This window comes from Anomalospiza imberbis, chromosome 3 (genome assembly GCF_031753505.1).
Source record: "Anomalospiza imberbis isolate Cuckoo-Finch-1a 21T00152 chromosome 3, ASM3175350v1, whole genome shotgun sequence".
Classification (NCBI taxonomy): domain Eukaryota; kingdom Metazoa; phylum Chordata; class Aves; order Passeriformes; family Viduidae; genus Anomalospiza; species Anomalospiza imberbis.
In genome coordinates, this window is record NC_089683.1 from 55,273,150 (window position 1) to 55,293,590 (window position 20,441).

General features: G+C 40.9%; 1 protein-coding gene across 29 annotated transcripts in view; it reads right to left on the minus strand.

The window, feature by feature from the left end:
- Positions 1-20,441, minus strand: part of EPB41L2 (erythrocyte membrane protein band 4.1 like 2) — a 132,151-nt gene that overhangs the window by 95,843 nt on the left and 15,867 nt on the right. For 28 of the 29 annotated variants that reach the window (XR_010997251.1, XM_068184438.1, XM_068184464.1 and 25 more), the window contains exon 2: positions 6,090-6,171. Coding sequence is in view for 27 of the 29 variants with exons in the window: in XM_068184438.1 (XP_068040539.1) it covers positions 6,090-6,171 (82 nt within the window). In the remaining 2 variants the exon portion in view is untranslated. Of the gene's footprint in view, positions 1-6,089; positions 6,172-9,791; positions 9,850-20,441 lie in introns of those variants that run through there. The other variant, XM_068184440.1, reaches the window with a different exon arrangement.

A 20,441-nucleotide genomic window follows, 5' to 3' on the forward strand; every position in this document is an offset into this window, starting at 1 on the left:
GTTTAGTTAACTCCAGAGGCTCCAGCAATCAAGCTGGTCCTGCCCAGTCAAAACCCCCACCTACCACAGAAGGGGATGAAGTCTCCGTGGTGCATTTGAGGAATATCAGTTTGGATTGGTCTTGCCTAAAGCAAAGGCAACCTGTCTGTGTGACTGTTTTTGTTTGAGCAGTTGCTGGGTAATGCAGAGGGATAGGGAAACACAATGTGTACCTCAAAGGAATTTGATTTTTGGGTGAGAACAGTCTGTAATGTTGACTTTTATAACACTGGCTGCTGAATGGCAATGCCACCCTATGCCATAACTACCACAGGCAATGAATGTGGTCTGCTCCAGATACATGAGGCTCCTGATGTAGCTTACAGCCACCCAGCAGCACACCAGCCCTCCTGCCCTGGAAGACATCTAGATTGTACAGAGCCCAAAGTCACAGACCAAATTAATTCAGTAGACATCTTGGAGAGACAGCCATTGACTGCTGAAATTATACCTATGCTTGTGTGTGTGTGTATATGTACATATATAGCTGCTGGTAGGTGTAGGATTTGTGCATGACATGAATGGTATAGACCAAGGTGAGGATAATGTTCTGGTTCAAGCAAGAACAGGGTTAATTTTTACAGTAGCCAAGAGGAGGCCTCATGAGGAGACAAAGATTATTCTATATCACCTCACATCATTTTCTGGGGACAGGGGAAAGAGTCCCTTCCACATCGTGCAGCATGGTAGTGCAGTCAGGTATTCACCAGGCCCTGCCTGGTGAGCATTCACATGTGACTCGTTCACCTCCCTCATACACTGTTATTAATATTCTTGCTCTTACTGCTCCTTTTCTTATTTCATTGCTATTTCCAGTAAATTGTTCTTATCTCAACCCACAATCTCTACCTTTTGTGCTTCCAATTCACCCCTCTAGCCAACAAAGGGGAAAAGAAGGGGAGGGGGAAGTAAGTGAGCAGCAGCACATGGTTTGGAGTTTTCCAGTGGGAAAACACAAAATTGGGGAATTTCCTTCCTAGACTTTCTTTAGGATGCCTCACTGCCATACCACAGTCCACACGTATCACATATAGTGCCAAAAAAAGGAGATAAGTGACTGGTTACAACAAACTGGTGGGAGGCATAACCTGAAACCAGTCAGCAGAAGCTGCTCTTCTCTGAAAGAAATCAAAAATTCCATACCCATAAAAAAACCCACATAAACCAATCATCTTTACTCCATTTTTTACTGAAAAATAGGAGTATGATGAAAGAACAAGCAAGATTTGACAAACTACAGAAATCACTCTTAATTAATTTTAATTAACCAATTCATAAAGTTACATTAAATAAGATCTCTGATAATATGAACTTTATTTTCCTTTAATTTGAGTTGCTACCTTCATGATCAGTTTACCAGGGCACACATACAAACATATGGCCTGAGTTACCTGAAACAAAGCATTAGACAGGCAGGTAAAAAAAAGGAAAAAAATATCACCAAACACCCAAAATGAACTAGCAGAGAAAAACCACATTTTTCCCAAAATAAGTGCTTATGCTTTCACCTTCTTGATGTAACCAAAGACCTAAAAATAGTTACAGAACATAAAATCACTTGTTGTGTCTTCTAGCAAGAGTCATGTACTGTTGTTAACCTTGGGAATAATACAACATGAAAACCCACTCCATTTTGAAAATAACACTTGCAGAAAAATCTCTGTAGCATAACTAGTTCAAGCCATAAAACATTTAACCAAAATCATTTAAGAAAATCTGACTTGTTTTAAATATGAGTAAAACAAGAAGACCCTTATGAGCTTTTGAACAGGAAGGATCCACAGACTTTTTTCTAATTGAGTACCCTTTACAAGCAAGCAAAGGTCATTCAGCAGTAAAAGAATGAAGCAGGTTGATTTTGACTTCAATAGGCTTAACATGTGGACCACAACACCTTAGCCTTTTTGCGTCTTTTTTTGCAAGTGACTCCACCAGGCAAATTAATCTTCCCACATCATTCAACAGTTTATGGAGACAAGATGTTTCAAGGCAGAAAATCAGGGCTCATGACAGTGACTAAACAGTTCACCCAATAAAAGCTGTTTTCTTCTAGTCCCATTCCAAAGTGTTAACATGCTGCATACAGCACATGTCTTCCCCTTTATCCAAGACATGATGTACCACCACTGAGTAATTTCATGGTAAGCCAACCAGTTTCATACTAGGTGTTGCCTTGGAATACATTTAAAGAATTTTTTTTTAATCAAAAATTAGGGAAACTGAGCAGAAGATCTGAAAAATGCAAAGAAGCTGCACTTTTATCACTGCGAAAAAATGGCTGAAGCAAACTTGCTCCCAATATACTGGGAACATATTTTGCCTTTCTCACACTAGCCTTTAAAAATTCAATTGCAACCAATAAATAAAACTCTAACTCTTAGCCCAGTATATCAAACCTCGTGATTCCTCAAGATATAGAGTTGGATTTCTTAGACATTTCAAGCAAATCAGCTCAGGCAAAATGTACTGCAGCTAATGTGTGTGGGTGTTTTTATAGAGCTTCATTATGCTTTTTGAAACAAAAGGAACAGAAGTCCAGAATACACAAAAGACAAGAACTAAAGCAGCTTCTCATCATCCTTTCATATCAAGGTTAAAATTGTAAAAACTCCTCCTTCAACAGTAACTGTCTCACATTTAATACCTGGTCTCTAGTTAAAACTGCAAATATTCTGTTTGGATTCCTGACCTTGTAATGGTCTAAGACTGAAAGTAGAATGTAGGGTCATGTACCTTTCAGTAAATTTGCTAAAACCAATGAGCATATGAGGGAACACAAAAGGGGGCAGCAATGTTAAATGTGTGGTTTTTTAAAACTAGATTGGCCACATCACCCTGCCACTCTCCCCAAGCTGGAACACTTGTTTCTTACTGTGTTCTGTAGCACAATTTCATTTTTGCTTTGGATTAAGTTTTTAAACATAGAACCCTCGCAACAGAGCTCATTTTACAGAGCATTTCTATGGAAAAGGCACCTTTCCTCCAAGAATTTTCTCACCAACAACACAGGGTTGCAGTATTCCTAACTTCATTTTTACATAGTTTAATTTCTTCTACAGTATAAGAACAATGTGCTGGTGACAGTGTAAACTTTTCCCCAAAAAACCCTCAACTATTCAGCCTCAACACTAAGTCATTATTCTGCATTTATGCTACAGCACTTAAATAGCATCCTTACTTTCTGAAATGTCACTAGGACTAAATCCAGAAATGACAAAAACCTGTCATGTTTTAATATGCTACATGTTTCATCTTACCAATTCAACACAGCAAAAAATCTGGGGACTATGAAATTTCAGCCTTCAGAAACATGTCTTACCATTCAGAATGAAAAAAAATTCAACATGCTTGGAAATACAATGGTCTCAGTATAAGCAAATACAAGGGTAGCAGGGAGGGGTGGGGAACAAAAAAATAATCTGTAAGTGCACAAATTTCATTAAGCATTAATTGCTCTCTGTAATATATTCTCAAGCACACACACAGAGTCAAGAAAGCACACTGGGAAAGTGAGGGCAAATACCCAACAGCTTAAGTTAATTAATGAGATAATTAGAGGTCCAAAACAGGTTTAATACTAAAATCACTTACAACTGGGGTTTGTAAAGAAGGAGCAGTAACACTGATACATAGCAATCCCAGCCTTGTTTCAAGCAGCTGCCTCTAACCATAATATATTATAATCTTTGACAAATGTTGTCTACAGAGGGGACAAGGCAGCCGTAAGACAACACACAGACTTGAAAATTAATTTAATGCTCCACCATTCTTTGGTTCTGGTTGTAGGTTCCCTACTGTGTCCACCCTCCCTCCACCTCCTTCCCTCCCAGACACTGGGTTTATTTCAGACTCGTGGTCCAGTAATGAAATACTATACCAGGAAAAGTATCCAAAAAGCCAAACAAGAAAAAAGGATTCAGCCCATGAAGAGAAGATCAATGATATACAGAGCATACTTCTCTAATTGCTTGACGATGAAACACCAGCAGTTACAGTATTATTTAAACACAGCTTTTAAGTACAACTTCAAAAAGAGAAGCCAAATGGGATAAAACAGCTTCTTTCAGCTGAGCAAACAGCAAATAGATTGTTTACAAATAACTTCTATGAAGTACAAAACACTGTTTGGAAATTGAAAGTTACAGATCCAAAACTGAAATGTTCAAAGAAGTTTGTAGGACATACTAAGTATATTCTGACATATTTTAATTGATGAATCCCTGCTTTTGTGAGTAACTGGAGGCAATAAAAGTGTTTTAACAAATGTGAAACCCAAGGACATTTTTATCACCATATTTTAATTTTGGTTTGATTTTCAGAAGTAGGAGGGTACATGCTTAATCAGTTAGAATTCAAGGGTCTGCCTAGTATGAATTCAAAAACTTGAATTAAGTATATTTTAAAACCCATATACAGGATAACTGAGTATTTCAAATGAGAAAAAGCTGTTCTAATTTTCCATTGTGGTAAGACAGTACATCATGCATTTTAAATACATACTGAAGCTTTTCATATTCTTAATAACATTCTGTGTTCTTAAAATGTTGTAGTCAAATTCTTATCCAGGCCACTATAAAGAATACCACAGTTATAGCCTATACTTCTCTACCCACAGTAAGGGGATAGCAGCAAATTACAGTAAAATCTGGTGTGACATTAGAGAGTAATTTCAACAATAAATATTTGGTTAAACTCTGCTTTGTCATCAGTGCAAGCAATTTAAGACAAAATTGATCTTTCAGAGAGTCCGTGGGTTTTTTTGAGTCTATTTTTATTTTCTGGCTACTGAGTGTCTTTTCCTATGAAACAGTTTTCCAGAGCTACTGCTTAGCAAACAGAAAACCATATAGACAATGTTAGAAGTAAAAGGGAAGATTCAAGCCTAAAGGACCATGGCAACCCATAGTTCTCTTTAAACTGTCCTTAGCTAACCCTATTTTACTACTCAATGGCAAGATCTTCTAACAATGACCTTACAGAGCACACAGGCTACATGACTTAGTAACAGCAAGGTAAGCTAAAAGATAGGCTTTATCACACCCTTCAGAAAGAATAGAGGGAGGAGAAACCAAGATACAGACAAATATGAGTCCTATGGTAGATACAATATCAAGTAAAACACCCCATTAACTCCCTAGACACTGACAAGTCACCAGTTTTAAGAGAGGCTCTTCCTGCAATTCCTCACAAGAACTCTGATGAGCCATGCTACTATTAATAAAAGCACTATAGAGATGAACAGTAGTAGTACCTTATCTCCTTTAGAAAAAAAAATCCAATCAAAGAAACACATAAGCAAAATACTACTACCTGCTTCTGAAAATCTGCAGAGACAATCAGTTTTTACACAAGAGGACAGCTTCACTGAAGTCAGGCCTCGAAAGCATCCCATACTTTAGTGCAGTCACGAAAACATATGCCATCAAAGTGTGAGATGTGAACAGCAAAGGGTTGACATCTGACATTCCCTTTTACAACACCAACTCAGAGTTGTAATGCAGTGCTTGTGTAGTGCCTCTAAGACATCAGACACTACAGCAAGTGAAAAAAACCTTTTTCCCCTAAGTCTATTAAAAGAAATAAACATGCATTCTTGCTGAGCTGTCCCACCTGCAGTACATGCAAGTCTATAATCTCATAGTATACATAGAACATACTTTCTTCATTTCACTAGCCAAACAGAACAGCTATTTTTGGATTACCCAATAGTAATTAATCAATATTCTAATGATATGGCCTTCACTTAGTCTGTAAATCTTTACAAAGTTCTCAAAGACAAGGTGAAGTCTATGGAGGAAATAAGTTACCAGCAAAATTACCTTCACAGAAGAGTGCACACCACAAAGTTCTTAAGTAGCAGTCAACATATTTACTGTATCACATAGATGTTCTTTTCTATATACTACCACAAAACTGACAACTCAGGCCATGTAAATTTATCACATCAATAGCTAAAGTAAGTGAGAAGCTGAAACAGAACACAAAAGGTTGCCTATTTAGTAAATTCATACAATGAATCTTCTGATCTAAAAAAATAAACCACAAATTACCTTTCACTCCAGTGGGAATCTTGAAGATTTGTAGAGCGAAATCAACTATGACAACCGGATAACAGCACAGTATCTTGCTTTCCTGTAAGGGAATAATTTAGAGTCGCATTACACCAAAAAATTAACCCACCAAATAAATTAGAAAACCAGATAGCTGAAATTGAGCAGTGCTAAAATGATAAACATTTTGAAAATGTGAACACCCTGACAAAGAGGAAGAAACCCTGCACCCAATCATTTAACTTGCACTTTGATTTTTGTCTCTTAACAAAATAGAAATGTGACAGTTTATTTTAAAGTCTAACACCCTTAAAGCAGTCTGCTTTCAAAATAGAAGGCCAGAAATAACCCCTTACAATGCAGTTTGACTTCTTGTATAGCCCAGATTACAACAATCAGATGCTTCCACATCCCCTTTTCTTGCTCCCATCCTCTTTCTTGTGTCCATCCACTGTGCGAGTACACAATAAAGCTTTCCAACACTGCTTTTCTTGGGTTAATTTTGCTTGCAATGAGAAAGACAGCCCACCTTCCCTCTCCTCACTTCCACCTATTTAAGACCAACTCCAGAATGAAACCATAGTTCGACTTAGTACATCTTCCTCAGGAAAGCATTCAACCTTGCTTTAGAAACATCCAGTGGCAAATATGTTACACACTACAATCTTTAGTAAAATTACTTTTAACCTACTGAAACTTACAGTAAGCTAAAATGTAGAAAACTTCCTCTTTCAAAAATTAGAGTGGAGCTACACATTAGAGACCCAACTATTAAAAACGTAAACCATTTAGATCCTTTTTCTGCCAGTGAATACTTTCATAGCTCTCATCCATGTAACAAGTACACCTACCATCATTTTATTTTGTTCCCTCTCTTTTTGATCCAAACCTAGATCAATCTTTTGTATTAAAACATACTTCCCAGATTAAGGCCAAAAGGAAATGCCAGTCCAAAAAGGAACCCCATAACCACCAACTACAGATTTTTTTACCTTGCCATATATTTTAAACATTGTTTATAAACCTAATTTGATTTTTTTGAACATCTGCTTAAAGAGAATGTATGTCAAAATTATTTATCACAACCCACAATACCTCCTTTACATGTCTGTACTTCCCAGAACACTTTTCCATTCTCCACCTATGATCCACATTCTTCATCTTTAAAGGCATGACTTGGGAGCTGGTCCCATGAAAAATGAATATTCTGCCTAGATCCACACTCAAAAACTGATTCCAATCATGTTGGCTACTAGAAGTAATACAGTTATTCTTCAGGTTACTTCTCTAAATGAGAGCTCCTCAGTGCTGCCACTGGATCCCCATTAAAACATCAGGAAGACAAACTAGCTTCAGAATGTTATCTGTGTTGGCCCTTGAATCTAAAAAAAATATTAATTGACTGCAGTTACTGGAAAATTATCCAAGTAGAAGTGGAACAAAAGGTCTATTTCCACATGAATGAAGCCTGGAAGTTTATTCCACACAGCCCTAGATGTTAAGAAGTTTGAACTCCCCCTCTTCTCCACTATCAACAAATACGCAGAGAGAGAATATGCATATTATTTAAAGTCTTGTCTAGGCCATTTAAATTATATTTTTACAATGCAAGCTCATCTGCCACAGGTACAAACTGTTGACAGAAATTTTTGAGATCAATAACCTCAGAAAACACTGAAGGGAAAGTAATTTTCTAAGCCCAAAGGTAATGAAACTCAGCAGAATGTTGCAATTTAGGCAAAAGTAAGCAGCTCAACTTCCCACTAAGAGGCCAAGAGCAGACACAAAGCAGCATGGCCAGCAGAAATGGAAACTTGTAAGGGAGGAGAGCAGCAGCCAAAGCAGAGTGCTTCTGCTGAACACCCTTTCCGGGCCACTGCTGCGTAATCCAGGGTGCCACCAAGCTGCTTCTGCTCTGTAACTGGTTGGCACTATAGCTTAGGGACTCCGTTTTTCTGCTGTTCAAAACACGATGCTAAAGGACACAGCTTTTCTTTTAGATAGTCTCTCAAAGAAGCATTTTGTCATTTCAACTTCAGCAGGACTAGACACACAGAAGTTCATGGGAATTTGCTGAAGGTTAAGTTCTGTAAAGCCATGCTTGCTGCACTTCACTAACGCTCTGGAAGCACCCATGACAGCAGACAGAAAGGAAGGCCATAAAGCTAAGAAAATGTATACATGTGCTTTAAAGCAAATATAGAATATATAATTTAAGTGAAAAAGTGGTCTTGGAGAGCTTTACAAGAAGTAAAAACCACACCAAATCAACTGTTTGCTAGTTATTACTGGTATCAAAGCACCTTAAGTTTACTTTAGCAGGCTATTACTTGGTCTCTGGCAGTGATTTTTTTTGGAAGGTGGGGATCATAAACACTACACTGACAAACCCTCAAAACAACTTCCTTCATGTCAATCAGCAATCCTTCTAGCCACACACATGTGTGGACAGCACTATTAACATCAAAAGGGATTAAGTTCAACTCAGTGGGATCTTTACCTGTGGAAGAACGCTGCACACAAAAAATGTTACCACACTGCTAACAGCTCTTTTGAGTGTATTCAGACTTCAGAGTAGTGTAATCAAAGCATTAGGAAAAGAACTTTGGACCTAAATTTATAAATAACAATCTTTTTTTAAAGATCTCAGTGCATAATGCTCAGAGGCTGGGCCATCACATCTTGAAAGGAGGCCTTATTTTAAAACAGTAGACACAAACCACATAAGAGGACTCTACACTTATTTTTACCCTAATCCTGAAGGGAAGGGAAATTAGGGATGCGAAGTCTTCCTCGATTTCACCCCCTACCTGATTCTTGGCAAACAGCCTCAGTGCGGGGGCCTATTTAGCTCATTTTTCTGCAGTTGCTAACTTACAGACGAAAGAAAGGAACAGCCCAAGATGCAAACAGATGAAGTTATCAGAAGGAGAGGAGTGGTGCTCCGGGAGGAAGGAAATTAGGAAAGCAACCGCGTCTCTTCACGCAGCATTCACGCAACGGGTGCGGGAAAGGCACCAACAGCCAGCGGGACAGATTTTTTCGGGGAAAAACACTCCTTTCCTTCTGGCCCCAGACCAGATGCGGGCGCGGCAGCGACCGCGGGAGCCCGCGCAGCGCCGGCCGGGGCGCCCCGAGCTGCGGCCGGAGGCGGCGGGCGCGGCACTGCCCGCGCCGGCAGCCCCGCGAGGGAGGCTCGGAAGCGAGCGGCGAGGAGCGGCCCCGCACGGCTCGCCTCGCCGGGACCAGAGCCCAAGGCTGCGGGAAAAGGAGGGAGGGAGGGAGGAGCCAGCCCCGCCAGCCGATCCGCTGCCCGCCCGGGGCGGAGAGGCTGCGGCTCGGAGCCGCTCGCCCCCGCCACCCCCGGACGCGCGTCCTCGGGGCCGCTGCCGCCCCCTGCCGGCCGCGCCGCTGACAGCCCCCACCCGCCCGCCCCGCGGCCGCTCGGGGCCAGCACAGAAGGGAAGGAAGAAGGGAGGAAGGGGGCAGCTCTACCCGATCAGCCGGACCGGCCCCACCTGCAGCCTCCCATCCTGCGGCAAGCGGAGCGCCCCAGTGAAAACGGCAACGGATACGCGGTAAAGTGGCCCCCAGCGCACCGCCAGCGCAGCGATATGGTTGCCCGACCCACTCCTCCCCGCCACCCCTCGCTCCCCACTGCCGGCGTGAGTCGCGCTCCCGCGGGACCGCTCCCGTTAGCACCTACCGCCCGAACAGCCACTGGCGCCCGCACGCTCCCGAAGTTCCCGGCCGCGGCCGTCAGCCCAGCCCGGGAGAAAACCCCGCCGGCCCCGCCCCTCGGCCAATCCGCGCCCCGCCCGCCCCCGCGCCCCGCCCCCTCGCCCCGCCCCGTTCCGCCCCGGCCGGGCGGTCCTGGCCCCGCCCCCGCACCAGCCGCGCCGCCATTGGCTGGCGCAGCCGTCAATCTCCGCGGGCAGCGCATCGCCCCCGCCCGCTCTTCCTGGGCCGGTTCCAGCGGCCGCTGGCCGTCAGGGCTGCGGTTTTAGCCTGGGGCCGGGACGGGCTTCGGGGGCGTCGGCATCGCACCGGAGAGGCACAGTCCGGCAGCGCCGCTGGCGAGCCGTGGCCCCGGGCGAGTCCGGGCAGGGCGCCGGCCGTGCGAGCGGTGCGGTCCCGCTGTCCCGCGGTGTCTCCAAGCGGAATGAGCTCCTGCGGCACCGCGGGCTGCGGGGGCGCGGAGGGGAGGCGGTGACCCCTCCCGGCTCTCCGCAGCCCTCGGCAGATGCCGCCTCCAGCCGGGCCCTCGCGCGCGGTTGGAACGGACACACCACCGGGAGCCCGGCAGGATCCCCGCGGTGGCGGGGCCGGAGCGACCCTCCCGTGCGGGGAAGTGGAGGGTCGGGACTGCCGCGGGCTGTGGATAGGATCAGCGCTCGTGGGGACCTGGTCGAGAAGAGGCAGCCGGGGATTCCGTGTCCTGCTGAGGGACAACGGGAGTGAGGTGAAATGAGAGCGTCAGGCAGGGTGCAAGGAAAAAGTTACTGGTGCTGCGGACAGCTGGGCCGTGGGAGTGGGTTCCTCAGGGATTTCCACTGCCAAGCAGATGCAGTCCTGAGCAACCCGGACTGACCACGCAGCAGGCCTTGGTGTTGAGCTGGAGGTTAAGTGAGAGGCCTTCTTACAACCTGCATGTTCTAGTGGTGTTTGGATGTGTGTGTGGATTCTGACTGCTAAAAGGCCTGGATATGAAAAACTCATGGCAACTGCTGTGCTGCAAAGGCTGCAGGCCCTATGGAAACGGAAAATTATTTACATTGTGTGCAGTTAACTGATTTTGCAAAATCGAGCACATAATATATGTTGCCTGTACAAGTTCATCCCTTTCGTGCATTCTAACCTAAAGTTAACCACAAACTTCTTGCCTAACCGTCATGCGTACCAGGCCATGCCTTTTTTTATAGTGCATAGAATAGATTTTTCTACTCTGGAGCACAGCTGTGTAGTAAAATGAGGCATTTTATATGTAATCCCTGTGTAATTTCTAGGAAAATTAGAAGTCAGGGAACATAATCATGACTGAGGTTGCTGACTGTTCTTTACAGAATTCTGAAAGCATTGTAAGATACCAAGTTTTCTTTCTTAAAAATCTCTGTGTGATGTCACGTAACATAGCTTTAATCTGACTTTTTGTGAAGAGGTTGAGGGATGTGTTTTCACAATGCCAATCTTAAGATTGGGGTTTCATGTAGGGTAGCCTACTAGTGAAAATTAAGTCAACAGGCAATGCACCATATATTCTACATATTTGATAATGTGCAACATCAAGAAATCAAGTCCTATTTGACACCGATTAATATTTTTTCTTACATTTTAGTGCTTCAGAAGTAGAAGCAATCATGCAGCTCATAGGAAATTAATGTAAGCAGAGAGAAGCAATGAGTTGGAAATGAATAGAGAGCAGGCACTATTAGGTATCTGTGCTTAATTCCACATGTTCATTCTGGATCCACTGAAAGAGGCTAGGGACCAGTAATTAAAGAAGGAATTATAATGCATATGCACTAGCAGTTTTAATCTGTCCCAGCTATATTGCTTGATGTTGTAATCTTCATGTTTTATGTATTACACTGCATAATTTAAATAAAGCTGATGAATTATTTTTAGTATCTCATGCTCCACACTCAAAAACAGCATTAAAAAAGAGGACATGATGGAGTATCATTTTTCTTTTTCAGGAAAACCAGTCACTGCATTTTTTTATTTGATACAGCAGATCCTACAATTACCACAGTACTACTGGGTTAGGGTTTTACCTCTAGATGCTTTCTACATGCAGAGCAGACTCTAAAACTCTGATATTTTCTGGTTCATTCTGCAGATGCTTTAATGTCTCTAAGCATGAAGAATGATAGTAGAATATGTGCCAGTTTCTCAAGAAAATAATACAGAAAATAATACAGCAGCTTCCCATGCATACCTAAAACCTGTAACTGCTACTGTAAAAGACTTAACTTATGGGTGCAACAGGAGACATTTGGTCTCTGCTGCTTTCAGAGGCTTCCTAAGTTTGCACCATCCCAGCTGCTGTCATTGCCAGTACTTGTGTGGCTGCCAGTCTTTAATACCATTGGCCTGAGCAAATGTAATTGACACAGTACTAAAACCAACTTCCCCTGCAACAATCTTGTCTTCATTAAGGTTTCCAATGTTGCTAAAACTGGTGGAAATGGCGGCAATGAACTTTCCCTAGATTAGAAAATTCAGGAAGACTTCAAAGGAACTGCTTCTTTTTTCTTCTTTCATCAGCAAGACTTGGACATTTCTGCTCAGAATCCTAGTTAGAGGTACCTCCCAGAGCTTTATTTACACTCATATTTCTTCTCACACTGGATTTAGGCCATTTTTTTCTGGAGAAATCTGCTGCCTTATTGTTATTACATAACAAATGTTGCTTCTTTGATCTGCAGTTTTGGAAGAGTAAATAGCCTGGCAGTTTCATTAAATTAAAAATCTATGTTGCTTTTCTTTAAACAACATTAAATGTAATACATTTTTTTGTGTGTGCACTTTTCCTGAATTTTTATTGTGGAACAAACGTCCTAAAGAGGAGAAGGATGTAGAGAATTTCTTAAGCAGATAATGGAACATCTGGGTGGCCAAATAAAGTCTGTGTCATTCTGTATGCAGCATGTCAGGTGGTGATTTTCATAGTCCTCTGATTTTCACTGAATGGGTGAAGTTCAACACAGTGTCTGATCCAACATTCCTGGTCAAGCAGGGTCATGCTAGAGCACACTGCACATGTTATTTCTTGAATATCCATTGAGGGAGATTCCACAGCCACCCTCACAGTAAAGAAGTTTTTCCTCATATTCAAGTGGAGCATACAACATTTTTGGGACATGTACTGTGCTGTACTAGCACTAGAGAAAAGCCATTATTGTAGTTTCAAATATTTTTCTTGATCTCCTTTCCACTTCTCAGAGTTGTGTAGGTGCCACAGTGATAAGAACTGTTACCAATCTGTTGTTGTGCAATTGTGCAATTTTGCACTCAATATGCAAAATTTCTTTAAAGTGCTGATACAACCTACGCCCTGTTTAAGAGATAGAAAGGCTGCAGCGTAGGAGCTGCTGCCTATGGACTATAAATCTGTAAGCAAAATGGTTGTCTGCACAACTCTTGCACCACTTTGCCTCTTGGCTTTACCTAAATGACACTTTTATAATATTCATTCTGTAGTCTCCACGTTAATCTGTTGGCACAACCATGAACAGTGTCTGTTACAAAAGAAAATAGGGGAAAATCTCCATTTCTAATTATAAACTATGTGATGTTAACAGAAAACAAGACATAAGGAAAAATACTTACGTTGCCTTCTTGTATGGAAAGATGTCTCCTTTTCAGAGATTTTGAAGAAAAAATGAATGACAAAAAGATCCCAGAAATGGCTGAAGTAAACACAAGAAAACTGCCTAATCTATTCCTGGTAAAATAATATAACTGCTTTAGTTACACTTAGTTAGTTATATTTAGTGACTAACTTTAGTTACTCAGCAACATCATTGTGGTTTCTAAGTAGATTCCCGAGTGGTTCCTAAGATGAGTAGATTCCTGAGTGGTCTGGAAGCCGGTTCTGAAAATTGTCTCTTTTCCTTCCATAAAGTTTTCTTATAGGTGGGAACAAGCTTCTAGGAGGCTGCTTTCTGGGAAGGAAATGTATTTTTTGCCCAGAGGTTAGTTTGCTGGCAAGTCTACTGGCATTCAGCAAGGTTCCAAGGCATTGGATTAATGGCTGAAAATGTCTTCCATAATGAATAGAAAGTATGCTACAGCATAAAAATGCACAGTAGGAGAAGATCATTTTACCTGCAGTTTTACTGTGATAAAAATGCATAATTGACAAAGACACTTATCATGGACAATATTTTCAACCTGTTGGCACAGGAGACTTCATGTGCCCAGTAATATCATTTGTATGCAGCATCTGGAGGTTAAGTTACACAATTTATGCACATGAATGATGTGAAAGATCATCCTGGTCAAGGAATGCCCCTTCCGAGTGGGTACTTTTTTAATGTGTGATACTGCTTTGTGCTTCTGGCAGTAGAACAGTGCAGTGGATTCTCTCTGGTCCCAGATTTGACATATAAGATACAGCCCAAAACAAGAAACAAGTTATATTGCTGCAGTGTGAAGGCATGAGTTTTCTCACACCCCAGCTGTGGTGCTGACAGGGAGGACAAATGCAGCAATCCCACTCTGACAGCTCTTGTATGGCAATTATAAGCTGATAAATGTAATTGTAGGGGTTTGGAATTAGTAAGATTCTGATCTTGCAGACACTACTGGTGAAAGGACTCATTCCTATGACTGCATCTTCTGAATTGCTAAGATTCTTTCTTCTTGGTTACTGCTATACTGGCTTAAGGGTTGGCCTCAAGTTAGGACATGTCTCTGTAGATGTGCATTGTTGGACCATCTCATTAAAGAAAAGAAGCCTGTATTTATCTCTGAAGAAAAGGCACACCTTTTTCATAGCAATAGAAGTTGTGGAGTCTGGAGTGTTAAAGGAAAACCATAAAATAACAAAAAATCCTGAAAATGAGCAGTTTATGTAAGATAAACACAATGAATTTAAACTTCTCATTCAACTAGAGCGAAGTGGTGGAGGGGGAGGCTGGGGGAAGAGGGGAAAGGGAGGAGACAGTCACATGGGAAATACACCGTGTTGGTCATGAAATGAATACCCATAGGTTATACTTTTCTTTTGTCTTTAGATTGCCCATTTGTTTGATTCCGTAGTATTGTTAAGTGTCAAAATCAAAGCCACAACATAAATTCCACTGAACAGCAAAAATCAACTAGTAGTTCAAAGTGACTGCTGATGTGAAAAGCCTGTGTTCCCTTGATGTTGCTGCTTGGCATTACTACCGACTGTGTAGTGAAGCGGATAACAAATATTGGCATGGGTAAGTGGCAAGTGTTGCTGAAGACCTAGATTTTGTTTGTAGAGCAAACATTCACAACAGATGGAAAGATCCAACCTGGCAGGCCAAGTAGGGCTCAAAATCAGTTATGCCTAAAGAAATGTAGTTGAAACATGACTGTGTGGTAATAAAGTAGAGGATGAAAGCCATTAAGAAAGAAAATAAGTTACTTATTTCATAGGTGCACCAAACCAACCAACAGAGACTCCAGAGGCATCTTAAGTCAAGCAAAGGAGGTGTATCTTCTCAATTTGTGTACAAGCTCTGTTAATATGTCTAAAATGTTTCTGATTCTAATATACTAAGCAGTGATGAAAGCTTCTGGATTCCAGTTTGAGAGAGCTTGTGTCATCATCAAGTTTTGTGAGAGAGGGCTCTCACTTAGCTGAAAAAAGCTGTAGATAACTATCAGATTTGAAAGGCATTTTCATGGGGCTGATAAATAGAATTGTGAAAATGTAAGCTGGGAGGGATATTTTTTATTTATATTGCAGTCTCATGACAGCTGTGCCAAATAGGTTAAGGTCCCACCCTGGTCCCATTGTCCTCAACAGTTAAATGGATATTAACATCACCATCATAGTATCTATTGTACATATTCGTAGAATCATCCATCTTAAGATCCTGAGATCAAGATGTGGGAAACCTTGCCACTTAGCAATGATTGAAGAAACTGGGGGTGATTGTCGGTATAAATCACTAAACTCCTTGTAGGAACAGACTCACCATGATTATTTAAATAAGTTTAGTTTTTGTATCACAGTGTCCTGTGGTAGGAAGACAAACCATTCACTAAGAACACTTTGGAAAGTGCATATCAAAGTGTGACAAACCACACAACGAGAAAAGAGGACATTGGTTAATTAGATGAGTTCCATGTTAACCTCATGACTGAATGGAAGCCTTAGCACCACTACTTCAATAAAGGCAAATCAGAATATAGATGAGCATACTTGCAAAGGAATAAAGTCTATTTTCTGCAAGAATTTTGAACAGAATATTTCTTTACTTTCCAAAAATTCTAAGATTCTACCACTCCCTGACTATTTTCCTGCTATGTTTTGAAACTTTCCAGTGGCAAAAAGATAGGAATTCACAACATAGGTAAAAAAAAAAAAAAAAAAAAACCACACCAAAAATCTCCAGTAGCAATGGTACTTAGCCATTTCTTCTCACAATTCTAGCAAAGGGGGAAACTCACATGTTTGATATCATAACTAACCATTTACCTGTTTTCTAAAATGATAACTTTTTCAAAATAAAAAACATATCCAGCATCCACTCTAGGATCACTTCTGGTTCCATTTGTGGAACAAACAGGGCCAACCACAGAAACTGCTCCAATGGAACAGTAGTGTTAAGAAAATATTTAGTCTTTGCTAAGTGTTCCAGCTGTGGTTCTGGACTTCACTTTCTCTGTGAGGACAGTGCATACAAGAGGCAGTTAAGATACTTATATCTGTCCCATTCCAAGTGCTTAGATAAGATTCCTGACTTTTCCTAGATAATCCTCCAAGTATCTGGAAGCAAGACAGCAGCTCTATGCATCCTATCAATTATCTACAGACCATTAGAAAATTGTCTGCTCACTCCATCTTTGAGATTGCTGCTAGGGAAAACACAAAAGTTGTGTGTCTGTAAATGTAATAATAAATCCACTTTGCTTGATTGTGACATAAAACTTCTCTAACAGTTCATGCTTATCAATAGCTCACTCCACTACTATGAAGATCCAGATATTTACAGAAATACATTTTTATCATACATATTTTCAATAGGGAATGCATTGGTAGCAGCTGAAGACAGGAATATTAAGGTTGGTGTTAATATGTAAAAATAGCTTTAAGTTTCCTGATTGGGAGGGAGGGAGGGAGGGAGGGAGGGGGAAGGCATTTCTCTTCATAAAAATGTGTCACTGGAAGGGTAGCAATAATGTGGTTTTTTGACACTTCTTCACAACTAAGATAATTTTTTTATTCCAGAAAACTGTGAGGTTTTTTTCCCACAGTCTCGGTGTTTCTCTGTTAGTTTGTCCACATATTTTTCTACAATTATGTATGTTTTTGTAAGCACACATTTCCAGTATCTCTGAACTTGCTTCCCAGGGTATGACCCAGTCATTAAGGCTGAACTAGTCAAGTGATTTAACATACATGGATTTCAGGTAGGGTGTAACCGGAGGAGGGAATGCAGCCCACCCAAGTCTGAGACTGTGAATGCCAAGTTCAAGTAAATCTACTAGCAGGCTTTTTCCTTTCAACCCCCCCACCAAAACATATAATCAAAAGGTGAAGAGTTCAGTTATGGAACAAACAGGACCTCTTTAAAAATATGTAGCTGGCTTTAGCCAAAGACAAACTATGATGTCATTGGGTGGGAACTTCCCCTCACTGTATGAGAGCAACATTGGGGTGATGCGATGCAAGATGTGAAAAAAATCACAGGAGTGATTTTAGTATATCTTGGGGTATAGTTGCTGCAACTAATCTGCAGTATCAGTGATTTTCTGTTTCATACCTTTGAATGTTGTTCATTTTCCACAAATTGGTGCCCACACAATTTTCCATTCCTAGCCACGCTATACTCATAGGCAGACTGAAAGCTAATCTGATTAGCAAAGTTGTCAATCACAGCATCGATTAGATAGTAGATAATGGTGTTAATGCAATCATTAAATGGCAAGCAGCTTTTGCAATGTTTTCTTTCAATAGCTTGTGGGGCCCCATCTATGTTACAAACATAGTTGATTCGGGGAACCTGGCTACAGACAAGTTACCCTATACTGGGTGTTAACATTTATATTGATTGGTCCTGCAGACAGTTTGGTACCTAGTTCCTATTTATATCTGTTTGCAGAACTGGAAACTAGTTTTGCCCTCAAGAGATTTCCCATGCAGCCAGTTAGGCTTAGCTACCTTTACATCAAACTGCTTGAGAAAAGGCCTTATATGCTGCTGTCAGAAAATGTGTCAGAAAAATGTGTTTTACAGAAAAACTGGTACTTATGCTGATGTTTCTAAATCTCAGTATTTCATGTAAGACTCTTAATGGTGACATAAGAAACCAAGGTCAAATCCTGGCTTCACCCTATCACTATAAATCAACCTCTCTTGACAGCACAGGGGGCCTCTATTTTATCCTGTAATATGGCCATCAGTGTGAATCAACTGATTTACTTTTGCGAGCTTAGGCCAAGATAAGTTAAAGAAGCAAATTAGCTTGATTTTTTTCCTACTACAATATGGGCATAGAATTCCACACAATCTTTTCTCAGGATTGACTATTAGAAGCTTAATTGGTCTGTGGTGAACTACATTATTATATATGTAGTTCAGATATGTAGATCCAGATAAAATATCCCTCTCTTCTTCATTTTGCTTTTCCAAAGGAGAATGGAATGAATGTTTCCTTTTTAATTAATTTGACTTTTCAATTTCACTGATGTAATTTTCTTTTTTATTAATCACACTCAAGAAAAAACGGTGACTAGATAACAAACAGCTTCACAATTGGCATTGATTTTCAAAGAAATCTGTTAGCAGTTTTCAAGTACTGTATTCACAAAGTTCAATAAACTTAAAATGGACAAACTCATTGTCTGAGCCGATAGACTGCTGAGGGGAAAATGTGCTTCAAGAAGTGCTGATCCCTTTAAAATCATCTATCTCAAGTCATTGCCTCAGGTAACTTTTTAGCATTACAAAGGCATACCACATATAGCCATTACATTGCCAAGACATCTGTGATGTCTTATATAAAAAATAATGAATATCCTGAGTTTCAGATAATATAAAATTTGTCTGACACACAGCCAAACCCCTCACACTTTTCTTTTTTAGATATGCATTATTCATTTTGTTTATTGAAAGGAAGAAATTACAATGAATATCAATACTGGGCCCAAATATCCAATTTCAATTTTTTAATACTGCATGATTGCTTTATTAAACATAAAATGTTTAATCAGCATGATTGCTCTACTGATATTTTATCATGACACTAACTTTGACTATTACCCATATGACATTTAGCAGTATTTCAGTTTTATACGAGTAAAAGCATCTTTCTCAGTTAAAAGTGTATGTGACTGGTTATATTGTTAGTAAGGAAAATTATTTTACTGTATGCAATTCTAGGTTATTGTGAATTAGGACGTGATATTGTCTTTTGGGTGAGTGAAACAGCCATTATATATATAAAATCAGAAACAATGTATTTGTTGACATCACTACTGTTTAGCCTAGAAACTCTCAGAAACTAACTTTTGCATTGTACATACAAAATAACATCTGTCTGTGCAAGTTGTGCACAGAGCAGGTTAGAATTCCTTGCAAAATCCATATGCACCACATAATTTCACTTTAATTTGCTTTGAAGTGTCTGAATAGCAGGTGTGTACTAAGTGTGTAAAGTGATTCAAGGGAGACTAGGAGTGCAATTCCCTGTTTGGAGCAGGCCTACTACCGCATTTGAAAAAGAAGCAATAACAGCATCAGCATTGCTCATAATGTCCTTTGGAGCCGAGCAGAGCAGAGGTGCCCCTGGCAGCTCCTTCCAGTGACAAGCGTTCACTGCGCTACTGAGTGGAGCCGGGAGTTTGCCCTGAGACATGGCTGACTTCCCCTCAAATGCCCTCTCAGGCCGTAATCCACAAACCCTACTAATCTGCACAGGGGCTTCCCTGCATTACTGTGGATTAGTGACGTGCTGCTGTATCATATAGCATATTTACGCACTGTTTACAAACCCTGGGCAGTTTAACCCATGGCAAGCATGGGTCTGTAATCTCATGTGCTGTCAACCTTGTTTAGTACAAGTATAAAAATATAGATATAAATAGTGTTATGCTTACTTCACAGTAGAGTTTTATACAACATACTGGATGTATACTTTATAGCCATCTTTTCACATTCTTGGAACGGGAGGTTGAGTATCACTCGGCACATTCAGCTGTTCCTTTGCACAACAGCAGCCTCTCACAAATCTGTCAGGAGGCAGTGGTGTTCAGGGACTTCGCCTGGATTCCCCTTTACTCCACAACTCTTTTCTAGTGGCTTGGCTTCCAGCCTAGCAGTGTTACTTATTCTTCCTCTCTCAAATAAAATCTGTAAGCCTCTATCCTGCAGGAAGCCTGACAGCCTTAGACTCCCTGCTCCCGAAGGCTTCAATCACCCTGTTTTTTAAAGTCTACTAGTAGTCTGCTGCCAAGCATGGCTCAGTTCAAAAGTAGTTGTGACTAATTCAAAAGGAGAAGCAATTTAAAGGATGCACTGAGTTCCTTTAATCTCACCATTTGTTTGCTCTTTTCTCTATGCAACACCATTATATTGTCTCTTTTCCTTCAATTTTCTATGGTGAACCAGCAGATGAGTTACTGTAGCAAGATCAGGAAAATTGGAAG